The following is an 11,637-nucleotide window of genomic DNA, read 5'->3' on the forward strand; positions in this document are numbered from 1 at the left end:
CCCCTCCCCTCCCCTCCCCTCCCCTCCCCTCCCCTCCCCTCCCCTCCCCTCCCCTCCCCTCCCCTCCCCTCCCCTCCCCTCCCCTCCCTACCTGGGGCTGGGGTGCGCCTCCGCCCACGCCGCCAGCAGCAGCTGCAGCGCCTCGCGCTTGGCGGCGCCGCGATGGAGCAGCGGCGTGCTGCCTGCGGGTGCGTGCGGGTGCGTGCGGGTGCGTGTGAGACACATGGGGGTGGGGGTGGGACACGTGGTGGTGGGGGACACGTGGTGGTGGTGGGGGTTCAGGGGGAGCGCGGGCACGGGTGGCGCATACGGTAATGTATCAGCGAGTGGCACTCCGGCGACCCGGGCCCTGGCCCACGCCCTGGTTTGGACCCACACCCGGACCCACCCCTGGACACGTACACGCGCCCACCCTGGGCAGCCAGTCAAAGCTACAGCCACACGGTAACGCATTGGCGCGGGACCCGGACCCGGACCCGGACGCTGGCGCAGACGCGCATGACGTGCTGTGATGATGTGCTGTGTGGCCCGGCACCCCACACGCCGCCCGTGTGCCGCCACACACCCCGTGCCTGGGAACAAGGGCGGCCGCCCCCCCCGCCCATCACCAACGCACCCACCCCAGAGGTTCATTCTCTCCCGCCCTGGCACCGCTCCCGTCCCGCACTCCCCTCCCGCCCTGGCCTCCCTCCCGCCCTGGCCTCCCTCTCGCCCTGCACTGCCCAGTGCCGAGCAGTGCCTGGTGCCCACCTATGATCTGCCACAGCATCAGGGTCGCGCCCTCCACGTCCGCCAGCGTCCACTCCGGGGCGCCTGGCGGCGGCCGCGGACGCCGCTTGCCGCTCGCCGCCGCCCCCGTCGCCGCCGTTACCGCAGCCTTGCCTGCCCCCGCCCCCTTGCTGTCCGAGCCATTGCCGCTGCCGGCTGTGGCGCCGCTGCCCTCCTCCTCCTCGGCCGGCTCCACGTATGTTAGCGTGCTGCGTGCGGGCAAGGTATGCAGCCGGTGGGGAATGCGGTCGGTCGGTCGGCCGGTCGGTCGGTGAGGCGGCAAGGCGGCAAGGCGGCAAGGCGGCTCGGTCAGTCGGTTCGCCGCTGCCGGCCTGGCTGCCGTGCGACGGCACCCACCGCTCCTCTTGCTGTGCTGCACATGTACATGACACCCTCCACCCGCCGGGCAGCCAGGATTGCGCATTGCCTTCCCCACCCACCTATCCGCCTGCTCCACACGCACATATCCGCCTACTCACATACCCGCGCATACACACGCCGTCACCCGTGTCCACTGCCCCCTCCACCGCCGCCTCCAGCGCCACACCGCCCCTCCGACGCCCCCTCCAACGGCCCCTTCACCACCCCCCCTTCACCACCACCCCATCGCTGCCACCACCACACGCCACCCACGTGTTGAAGGCAGCTCCCACCCAGGTGAGGATGGGCGCCAGCTCGCGCGGCCCCTCGAAGTTGGCCAGCGACTTGCGCTGCTTGGCGACGAAGGCGGGGCCAGGCCCCAGCAGCAGCGAGGGGTAGGCGCCGATCTCAAATGCGCTGCACAGGTCCACCTGGGGAGCATGGCGAGGGGGACGAGGGGAGAGGGGAACGTTGTGGGAAGGCGCATGAGCATGAGCATTTACATGGGTTCGAGTCCATGTGGCCCCACTAACTCCTTTGAGTCCGGGGGCGCGTTAGGTAAACAGGCAAATGGCCTAGATCAATAGGAAGGCGCGGGTGTGAAGGAATGGGTACCCACGGTTTCGCTTGGAGGCCGGCAGCGCCCCTGCTGGCTTCACCTGCGCCACCCACGACTCCCATACGCAACCACTCGTGTACTAGAAGACAACAAATAAGATCCTTTGTGCGCGCGCTTGCACAAGCGATCGATCGACAGTTGCACAACCCCGCCCGCACCTCAGTTGCGCAGTCCACACGCGCGATGAAGAGTTTTCCTCCGTCAAGCTTCTGAGTGCTCAGGAACTTTGCTATCTTCTCGAAAGTAGGAGCAAAGTGTTTACACGCAGGGCACCACGACGCGTAGAACTGCAGTAGGCACGCAAATCTATGTTACCGCTATCCGCCGCTAGGTGTACAAATGCTTGGGGCCACTGAAGCTGTCCCTGGCGTGCGTACCTCAACGAGACATTGCTGGGTGGCCGTCTGCTTCCCTATAATGTCGGTGAAATTGGATACTGCAAGCTGAAGAGCAACGTGCGATGGCTCAAATACCATCGGCGTGTGGTCGTGTTGACTAGCTACAAAAACTGCCAGTTTCAAGCTCGCGAAGAGTGCGAGGAGCCATCTTGACCGCATTCTGGAGTTTATCTATCATCTATCTAGTACAAACCTATGATATTAGGGCATCGACAGGGGGTCGCGAGCCTGAAAAAAACTGACAAGGCCCTCATTGCAAAAATCTTCGCTGAAGGCCCTCGTCCTGCCGCCCTCCAGCAGTAGACCCAAAGGAGTGCTTTGATTAAATAAGTCTCAGCTCCTACGGAACCTGCAGGGGACTCTCCCGGCAAGGACAGGGGCCCCTGAACGCCGCTACTCCATTGCTAGATCCGCCTTTTCTTATTGACCTTTTACAATAAGACAAAAATGCTTATGCGAAAGCTGGCTTCGATTCCGGCCTGCACCGGCCGGAACCCTTTGCCGGTCGTGCCGAGTGTCGCGCCTCGCGCGCGACAGCTGACCGCTGCTGCTCCTGTGGCATCGAGAGTACACCAACAGCTCCTAGCTCCTGCTCGTGCGGGGCCTCCAGCGCTTGTGTATGCGGAGGGCTACAAGGAGGTCGAGGAGCTTGCAGGCGCGCGCGTCGTGGTGGAGTCGGATCCCCCGCGCGTCGAGTACCTAGTGAAATGGAAGGTGAGAGCTGGGCCGGGTGCAGCGCGACCCACCTTATGCTTCACGAGGTGTCGCGAGACATCTCCCGCGTCGACCATGCCATCCGTACCCCACCCCCCGTCCCAACCATCCTTGCTCGCTGCCCGTCAACCCCTGCCCTCTACCGCGCCGGGGTAGCGCCTAGCTGCTGCACTCTTCACCGCACTTCCTGCGCCCGGGATGCTGTCATGTGCCCAGGAGCCTGCACGCAGCTTACGCTCCCCCTCCCGCCCGCTCTTCCCGTCCCATTCCAATTCTTCCACAGGACGGATCTGACAGCACCTGGTGAGCTGGCAGGAGCGAGGCCGGGGACGGCGGCCAGGGCTGGGACGGCGGCCAGGGCCAGGGCTGGGGCTGGGGCTGGGGCTGGGGCTGGGGCTGGGGTTGGGGTTGGGGTTGGGGTTGGGGTTGGGGTTGGGGTTGGGGTTGGGGCTGACGGGACAGGAGTGTCCATGGCTGTTGGCTGGGCGAGGGTGGACTGGTCAGCAGCCGGGATGCCCCGGGGTTGAAGGGGGCAGGCACTTCCGGCGCACACGCCCCAGGCGGTTGCATTGGATCCAGCACGGCTGCACGCCTCACAGCACCCCGGCACGGCGCCGCACGGCGGCCGGGCGGGGTGTCTGGCGGCGGGTCTGGCGCACCCTGACAGAGGCGTACCGTATGGGCGCGTGCTTGCGTAGGGCCGTGTGCGGTGCTGGGTCACCCAGTCCTGTGGCCTGGCACCACACCCCACACGCCACCGCCTTCAGGCGCAGCAGCACGCAGCCATGGGCAGCAGCAGCCCAGCCCAGCCCAGCGCCGCTGCCGGCGCGGGTGTTGGGCTCGGGGCCGGGGCCCGGTTGCATGGGGCATGGGGCCCTCGGCGGGGAGGTCTGGCGGGTACCCACCCGTTGCCGTACTAGACACCGTCAGCACAACCCGCGGCTCCCAGTCCGGGGCGGCCAGCAGGGGGGCGGGGAAACAGACTGGGCGGTCTCCTCCCGCCGCGCCGCACGTAGCCTGCAATCAGCACTCCCTCGGCGCACTGCCTGGGCGCACTCCCTGCCAACACGCGCCCCCTTTCACACGCCCCCTTGCACACGCCCCCTTGCACGCTCCCTCCCTCCCTCCCTCCTCCCTCACCCTCCCGCCGCCGCTGTGCAGGGAGGTGGCTGCGGACCTGTCCGAGGACCTGGTGCGCGACTTCGAGGAGAAGTGGTGGGCGGCGGCACGCAAGGTGGGAGGCAGCAGGAGGAGCGGAGGGCGGAGCTGCTGTGGGGAGGGGCGTAACAGGGCATGGATGGGAGGGCGTGGGAGAAGCAAGAGCTGGGAGGAGCTGGGAGGCGAAGGAGGGGTTGACGTCAGGCTCAGGGCGCACGCCGTGGTGTTGGGGTCCTGACAGTGAGACAGCTTGCGCTTGTTGATACTGTGGCCATAGCGGAGGGGCCTGACATGGAGACGGCGCAGATGCGGGCACCGCTGGGGTCAAACCGCGGGGGCGGGGTGGGGGAGTGAGGTGGGCGACGGGAGAGCCACCCCACCTTTAAGGCAAGATGTGGCCGCGGGGCAGGGGGCGCTGCTGCAGGCGGTGGTCATAGGCAGGTGCGGCTGGCCAGGGATCAGGGGCCAGGGGCCAGGAACCAGCGGCCAGGGGCCAGGGGCCAGGAACCAGCGGCCAGGGGCCAGGGGCCAGGAACCAGCGGCCAGGGGCCAGGGGCCAGGAACCAGCGGCCATAGCGTCGTGCTGCGGCGTTGAGTCGAGGTGATCGGCGGAATGCGGGCGTGCGGGCGTAATGCCACCATCCCTGCATTCGTTACCCACCCCACCCCACCCCACCTCACCCACCCTACCCCTCACCCCCCAGGCTGACGTGGATGCCATGATCAAGATGCTGGGCGGCGGCCGCGAGCTGCTGGCGCACGTGGTGGACGAGAACAGGCGCAGGTGGGGGCGGGGGTGAGAGGGCAAAGGGGGGCTACACGGGCGTGGCGTGTGTGTTTCGTGACATGTCGGGCGGGGTCGCTTCCTGGTGGGGCGAGGAGGGCGAAGAATGGGGAAGAGGGGGAGTGAGGATAAACGGGAGGAGGGCGACGTGAGAGCTCACTAAGGAGAGAGGGCAAGGGGCAGGTGGGGGGGGGGGCACCAGGGTCGTGCCTGGGGCGTGGCGTGTTGGCACGGCGGCACGACCCAAACACCCGCCTCCCACCGCGCAAACCTACCTACCTACCTACCTGCCCACCCACTCCCTGTCTGCAGCGCGCTCCACTTCGCCGCCGCGCTGGGCTCCGCCGAGTGCACACGGCTGCTGGTGGAGGCGGGGGCGGAGCTGGACCTGCAGGACAAGGAGGGTGAGCGGGGGGAAGTGGGGGAGGGAAATGGGGAGCGGGGGAGGGGGAGGTGGGAGGGGGAGGGGAGGTGGGGGCCGAGGAGGCGTGGCTACATGGAAAGTCCGGGCCCAAAAATAGGTCCTGATTTAAGGGGTGAGCAGGGAGCGGAAGGCAGGGCAGGAACGGGAGTGATTTGGGCGTGCAGGATATGGAGGGGGCGTGGGGTGGAGGAGGAGGGGCAGGGCCTGGGCGGATGGAGGGGAGGAGGAGATGTGGTGCTGGGGTGGGATGCAAGCCTTGATCACCCAAAGGGGGGAGGGGTCGAGCTCAAAATGCACCACTGCGCCACCACCACACCACCACCATCCCAACCTCACTTTACCCTTCACAGCACCCATCCGCCCCCCCCCCCTCACCACCCCTCACCTCCCCTCCCCCTCCACACACCACCTCCCCACCTCCCCACCTCCCCCTCACAGGCTACACGCCTCTTCACATGGCCGCCGGCTACATGCACACGCCCTCCATGGCGGTGCTGCTGGAGGCGGGCGCCAACCCCGAGATAAAGGACAACACAGGCCGCGACGTGGTGAGCAGCAGGAGGGCTGGGGGCTGGGGGCTGGGGGGGGGGGGCGGGGCGTGTGGGGGATTAGGTGGAGGGCGGTACTAGGTGGAGGCGGCCGAGTAGGGGTTGGAGTTGAGGCTGCAAGGGTCTCGCCGGACTGTATGGGTATCAGCAGAACACGGCGTGGGCTCGATTGCCCAAACCTCTTTGCCCTCCTTCCCTCCCTCTCCGCCCACCTCTCCCCCATCCCCCCAAATGTTCCTCCTCCTCTCCTCCCCTCCCTCCTGCCCGCCCCCTGCAGGTGAACCTGATTGAGAACCTGCGGGCCTCCATGCCGCTGTCCATGGGCAGTGTGCAGCGCATCCTGCAGCTGGAGGAGGTCAAGAACTGCCTCACGGACAGGTCGGGAGAGGGGGGGCGGGGGCGGAGGGAGGGGGAGAGGGCGGAGGGGAGGAAAGAGGGGCAGAGGCGCGAGACGGGGCCCCGCCACAGCCACCCAGACGACCCCAACCACCCTGACCGCCCCTACCAACCACCCAAACCACCCCCTCCAACCACCCTAACCACCCGTACAGGCTGTACGACGAGGTGGAGCCGGGCAACGTGCTCAACTGCCGCGCCACGCCCGACGGCACCGGCCGCGAGTTCCTGGTGTCGTTCGGCGACGGCCGCGACGACGAGTGGGTGCCGGAGCGCAACGTGTCTGCGGACGTGCTGGAGGACTACCTGGCGGGGCTGGAGTACGCGGTGGCGGAGGAGGTGCTGGACGTGGTGCAGGTGGGGGGGGGGGGAGCGGAGGGGGGGGGAGGAGGAGATGGGGCGATGGGGATTGTGGGGGGGGGGGGGCTGGACGGGTGTTGGGGGAGTGTTGGGAGGGTGTCAGGGGGGCGTGTGCGGGCTGCTGTGTGACTGGGAATGGGGAACACGAGAGAAACGGAGGGGGGGCACAACCAGATGCCACGCCGTGGTTGAGCGTCGGGATGTGCCTCTTGCTGCGCCGCACGGCTCGGGACGACGTGTGTGTGGCCCTTGCACTCCTCCTCCTACACCGGGCGCCCCCTCCAACCCACGCACCCACCCGCCCTGCACCCGCAGGTGCGCACGGAGCGGCGGTTCAAAATCCGCTGGTCGGACGGCTACCCGGTGAGTGGCAGGAGCACGGGGACGTGGGCGGAGAGGAGGATGTGCGCATGTCTGACATCGGTATGTGCCTCACTGGTTTGACGTCGTCGCGAGCGGTGTTGCAACCCGCGCTGGCCCTCGCCAGCGACTCTCCAATCCACCCCATTTCTTACACGCTCCTCCCCATTGTGGGCTGGCTTGGTTACTGGTTTAGTTCGGTATAGAATGAACAGTTACCTCCCACCTCCCCGCCGCCGCCGGCCTTACATACCCATCCCCTCATATGCGCTGCCTGCACCAGCCCACCACTTCGTTGCCGCACTCATGCTCATACCGCCGCCACCCATGCTGGTCCCCCCTCTCGTCGTTAACTAACCATGCTGCCCGCCCCCGCCCCTCTCTCGTCCAGACCTCCTGGGAGCCCGAGGAGCACGTGCCGCCCGAGCTGATCCAGCTCTTCGCCGCGCAGCATCCCGAGCTGTTCGCGGCGCGCACCAGCGCAGAGGCGGCCGCCGCGCCCGACGGCTGGGCGCAGGTGGAGTACGAGACGCAGTCGTCCCCGGTGGCGGCGTACGCGCAGCCGGCGGCGGCGTCAGGCAACGGCGCGGCGGGCAACGGCGCGAGCGGGAGCAACGGGAGCAGCGAGAGCAGCGGGAGCGGGAATGGGATAGGGTCATCGCAGCGTGAGGCGGTGGGTGCCGCGAGGTAGAGGGCAGGTCCGGGGCCTGGGGGCTGAGGGCTGAGGGCTGGGGCCGGGGGGTGGGGAGCTTGGTGGCTGAGGTGAGGGGCGGGGGCTGGAGATGGCGATGGAGTGAGGCGGACAAGCTGTGTGTGTATGGGCATATCATTACTGCAGTACGGTATGTGTGTTGGCTAGGTCACAACGGCTGCCGGGATGAGGCGGCGGCGGTGCGGGCGCGGGGTTTCACAGCTTGTCACTTGCGCCTGCAGGACGGGGGGGGGGGCGAGTGGCACGGACGTTGACGCGGATGGCCGACGGCGCTAGATTGTCGAGTGCAGAGACTGTTTCGAACGACGGGCGAGTCAGTTGTGCGTGGCAAAGGCCAATCGCGCGTGCACTGGGTTAGGCAGGGCGACTGCACGAGCACACATCGGCGACTGCTACTTCGGTGTGTACATGCGGGCGGGCTGCACGCACCTGCAGCCGGGAGTAGGTGCGACGAGGCTGGACAGGGCTGGACGCCATTTGAGAAGATATTTGAATCATCACACTGACAGATAGGCTGATGGAGTGACGAGGTGGTGACCCGGATGCGCAAGTAGCTTGCGCCGATGGCGGCCGACAGCGCCGGCCGACAGCGGGTGGGCAGACAGTCCCCGGGGGCAGTCCGGCGGCGGCGCAGCGCTGTGTGTGTATACGGTATGTGTATAGCTTCTGTAGTTCTGTAGACTGGTGCGCAAGCGTGCGCAGCTTTAAGTGCTGGAGATAAGCTGACGGGGGCGAGGGGGCTGACCGCTGACGAGGCCCCGGGGACACGGCGATTGCTATGCCGAGGCCGCTTGCGCTTCCCTGAGCTGCGCCACCCCTGGCGCCCAGCCCTGGCGCGCCTGTCCTGTCACACCGCTGCGTTGCTCGTTACAGCCTTCAATCCCCGATGCCGGTCAGGGCCCGCAGCTCACGGCGGCCACACGTCCCTCGCCCTTGCCCTGCTTGCCCCTGAGTGACCGCCCTCCACTCGCACAGCCATCCAGCGTCGCACTCCCCCCCATCCCTGCGGTCATTCCAGAACGGCCCGGCTCGGCCCCCTTGCTCCCGTGTCCTACGCATGTCTCCGGCACACCCAAACGCCTCCGCAACCGAAATACACCAAGACCCCTTCGACCGCCGGCTCAATCGACACCGGGCGCCCACGACGAAGGCCCCCGGGCCTCTCGCCCTCGCGGCCGGGAAAGTCTCGCTCTAATTCATCATCATCTTCCAGCATCTTCTAGGTCCAAGGGCATTCGCCCACCGAGGAAGTCCAATGGTCAATCAGCACTACGCTCTACTTCGTCTAACGCCGCCACGACCACCAGCGCTTACACTATGAGAAGCATGCTATGGCTGGGGCCGCCGTCGGGACTAGGTTCGCACACCTGGGGTCATCAGCCGACGGGTTCCTAGACGGCACATCACAATTGATATGGGTGCCGCAACTCGTGTCGGTGTCCAACTCACACAAGTCATCAGCCTTGCTCCAGCGCAGTCAACTCGCAGGTGTTCACACGGCCTATATGATCCCGGCCGGCGTGGTGTTCAGTGTGCACCCCCGCCACAAAAGCAACGCCTCTTCTCCGCCGCGGCCGCGTCCTCACCCGCTGCCCACCACACATGCACACGCACACACGCGTCCGCCCGTTGCCAGGCGCGCCTCCTCACGCGCGACCGCCCCCGAACCCGAATGTATATACCATTCGGGAGCGCTTTTTGTGTGCACCACCCGCAACCCGTGGCAGCTGTTGCTCTACACAGCCTTTGCCCAGTCTCCGCTTGCTCCCGCTCCCGCTGGCTCCTGCTCTTCCGCCCTGTCCTCGTCGTCGTGTATCAGCTGCTACGCGCCGCGTCCTGCTCAGATCTGGCCCTGCATCGTGACCGGCCAGTCCGCGGGCCGGTCCCACACCGTCTCGTTTGTCCGGTGGTTGTGGAAGTAGGGCTCCCCGGTGTCGCGGGTGCGGTACTGCACCCAACCGTTAGGGCCCTGCACCGGGTAGCCCTGCGCCGCCCACACGTCCTCCGACACGTTGGGGCCGGGCGCGCCGCCCTGGCCGCCGCCGTAGCCGCCGGGCATGCCGGGCTGGCCGCCGTAGCCACCACCGCCGTAGCCGCCCTGTGGTGGCAGGGAGCAGTTGCGCAGCCGAGAGGGGTTGAGAGGCATGCGGTCGGTGGGTTGCACGGGCAGGGTTTGCGCGGGCAGTTTGAGCGACTAAGAGGGGTGCGGCTGCTTTGCGGCTGGTGCGAGAGCTGCGGGGCATGGCCCGAGTAACATGAGAAGCTGTGGCCTCCGAGCTGGAAATCGCATTGCAAGGGCGGGCTCATGCGACCCTCCAAGGGTGCGGAGTTCGGCAGGCTGCAACACCTGCAACCACTGCTTTACTGTGTTTCTTTCGACTGCATCATGCAGCAGGCCAGGCCAGACCGACTGTTGCACGGGCTAGGACTCGGCAAAATGCCCGATGATCGCGCAACGTCCCAGCAACGAACCCCGCGGCAATGCGCGTATTCCACCTCCTAGATGAGTGCCTCAGCATCCCAAGCAATACAGCGGCGCCGTAAGCTCTTACCCGGCCACCGTAGGGACCAGCATTGCCTCCATAGCCCCGGCCACCACCACCGCGCCCGCCCTGACGCTCGGGCAGCTTCCGCAGCTCGTGCTCGCCATGGGCAAAGTTGCAGCGCGCGCCAAAGCGGCAATCGCCCTGCAGCCACCTGTGCACCCCGGCCAAAGAGCGCGCTCAACTCGGTCAAGGTTCTGCCGGAACCTGTTCGGCCTGGGTTTCCCGCCCGTGCAATTGGCCTGCTGGTCTTACCTAGTGCAGACCTTGGTCTTGGCATTCTCCGCGGTGCCCCTGAAGCCGCGAGGCTTCCCTCCCTGGCCCTCGCCATCACCCTGGCTGCCCCCGTATCCGTCCCCCCGACGATTGGGGAAGGCGCCGTCCATCTCGGCGAGTGGCTCCTGGAAATTAATTGTGAAAAGTCTAAAGAGCCTCGAGGGCTCTTACAATCGAACTAGCGAAAGGTTCCTAAAATCTATTGGCTATGGCCCTAGGGACATGAACTAAAGGGCTCACTAGCCTTACAAACTATTATACCGATTCCGCGCGAAGCGAAGGTTGGCAAAACACTTGCGCGGGTTCCGCGCCTGCATGGGGATGCTCCTGACTACTGCCGCGGAAATCTGTTCTTCGTATGAAATAAGGAAGTCGCATGGCTGCGTGAAACATGCTTGCCATGACCGCGACGGGCTTGCTGCAAGTTGACGCGAAGTGCAAAAGTGCACACTGGGCTACAGGCTCTCACTCGAGAGCCCACGCTGTGCCGGGCATTCGCAGTCTATGCATGGTCGTGTGCAGCGGAGCAAGGAGCGCCACCTTCAGGAAGGAGCAATCAACGGCCGGGCCCCGAGCGGACTGCACGCACTGCCTGGGCTTGTCGCGGAGGCCGAGGGGTTAGCAAAGACTGCGCACTGTGGCGTGCAGGTGGTGTGCAGCACGTGAGTGGGGCACAGCGGGGGGGGGGGGTACGGACTTCTGCAGCCTCTGCTAGGGAGGGAGGGAGGGAGGGAGGGCTCCAGGGGGCCACCACGTGTCGGCTGCAGCGTGCTGATGTGGGCGTGTGATGGGACAGGGTTTAGGCAGGTTGGCGAGGTCCCGTAGGGTGCAGCTGATGCCCATATCCCAAGCAGACGGAAGACAGTTTGCAGTGGCAGAGCAGAAGTGCATGGCTGGCCGAACGTGCTGATGTGGGCGTGCGATGGGACAGTGGTAAGGCAAGCTGGTGAAGTCCCGCTGGGTGCAGCTGATTCCGAGACCCCAGCAGATAAACAATTTGCAAGGGCGGGGCAGGAGTGCGCCGCTGGTCGAACGCCGAAGTTGCTGGTGTGGGCGGAGCTTCGGGGATGGGCGATTCCGGTGTGGTTGATGCAACAGGATTTGAGCGACGCTGCAGGCTGCAGCTCTCCAGCGGGGCGTCCCAGCTGGCCACATGGGCGGGGGCTGCGGGATGCCTGGGGAGGGGCGACCCAGGGATACGGGATGCCTGGGCGAGC

General features: G+C 66.5%; 3 protein-coding genes across 3 annotated transcripts in view; 1 reads left to right on the forward strand and 2 right to left on the reverse strand.

The window, feature by feature from the left end:
- The window catches only part of CHLRE_04g230928v5 (uncharacterized protein), a 7,346-nt gene extending 5,035 nt beyond the window's left edge, over positions 1 to 2,311 (reverse strand). The window contains exons 1-5 of the mRNA XM_043062103.1: positions 2,125 to 2,311; positions 1,906 to 2,034; positions 1,402 to 1,559; positions 751 to 977; positions 92 to 182 (exon numbers count right to left, since the gene is read on the reverse strand). Of these exons, the coding sequence (XP_042925455.1) occupies positions 92 to 182; positions 751 to 977; positions 1,402 to 1,559; positions 1,906 to 2,034; positions 2,125 to 2,223 (704 nt within the window). The 5' untranslated portion in view covers positions 2,224 to 2,311. The remainder of the gene's footprint in view (positions 1 to 91; positions 183 to 750; positions 978 to 1,401; positions 1,560 to 1,905; positions 2,035 to 2,124) is intronic.
- Positions 2,312 to 2,411: 100 nt separating this feature from the next.
- CHLRE_04g231026v5 (uncharacterized protein) lies at positions 2,412 to 8,413 on the forward strand. The gene is made up of 10 exons (XM_043062104.1): positions 2,412 to 2,859; positions 3,143 to 3,162; positions 4,021 to 4,093; positions 4,722 to 4,801; positions 5,114 to 5,205; positions 5,664 to 5,773; positions 6,051 to 6,151; positions 6,325 to 6,526; positions 6,845 to 6,892; positions 7,281 to 8,413. Exons 1-10 carry the CDS (start codon positions 2,593 to 2,595, stop codon positions 7,578 to 7,580), a joined length of 1,293 nt encoding a protein of 430 aa, XP_042925456.1. The 5' UTR covers positions 2,412 to 2,592; the 3' UTR covers positions 7,581 to 8,413.
- A 43-nt stretch (positions 8,414 to 8,456) lies between these two features.
- On the reverse strand, positions 8,457 to 10,881 carry CHLRE_04g231124v5 (uncharacterized protein). Its single transcript, XM_001703641.2, has 3 exons — positions 10,400 to 10,881; positions 10,154 to 10,298; positions 8,457 to 9,699 (listed from the first exon to the last, which is right to left on the reverse strand). Exons 1-3 carry the CDS (start codon positions 10,528 to 10,530, stop codon positions 9,442 to 9,444), a joined length of 534 nt encoding a protein of 177 aa, XP_001703693.1. The 5' UTR covers positions 10,531 to 10,881; the 3' UTR covers positions 8,457 to 9,441.
- Between the last annotated feature and the right edge of the window lie 756 nt (positions 10,882 to 11,637).

This window comes from Chlamydomonas reinhardtii, chromosome 4 (assembly GCF_000002595.2).
Source record: "Chlamydomonas reinhardtii strain CC-503 cw92 mt+ chromosome 4, whole genome shotgun sequence".
Lineage (NCBI taxonomy): Eukaryota > Viridiplantae > Chlorophyta > Chlorophyceae > Chlamydomonadales > Chlamydomonadaceae > Chlamydomonas > Chlamydomonas reinhardtii.

What these genes read in the sequence shown, in the direction of transcription:
- CHLRE_04g231124v5 (XM_001703641.2), bottom strand. Translation starts at nt 10,530, where the DNA reads ATGGACGGCGCCTTCCCCAATCGTCGGGGGGACGGATACGGGGGCAGC. An exon ending in AAGACCAAGGTCTGCACTAG is followed by an intron (nt 10,299 to 10,399) that starts GTAAGACCAGCA and finishes CGGGGTGCACAG; the next exon opens with GTGGCTGCAGGGCGATTGCC. An exon ending in CTGGTCCCTACGGTGGCCGG is followed by an intron (nt 9,700 to 10,153) that starts GTAAGAGCTTAC and finishes CTGCCACCACAG; the next exon opens with GGCGGCTACGGCGGTGGTGG.
- CHLRE_04g231026v5 (XM_043062104.1), top strand. Translation starts at nt 2,593, where the DNA reads ATGCTTATGCGAAAGCTGGCTTCGATTCCGGCCTGCACCGGCCGGAAC. An exon ending in GGACCTGCAGGACAAGGAGG is followed by an intron (nt 5,206 to 5,663) that starts GTGAGCGGGGGG and finishes TCCCCCTCACAG; the next exon opens with GCTACACGCCTCTTCACATG. An exon ending in AGGTGCTGGACGTGGTGCAG is followed by an intron (nt 6,527 to 6,844) that starts GTGGGGGGGGGG and finishes CTGCACCCGCAG; the next exon opens with GTGCGCACGGAGCGGCGGTT.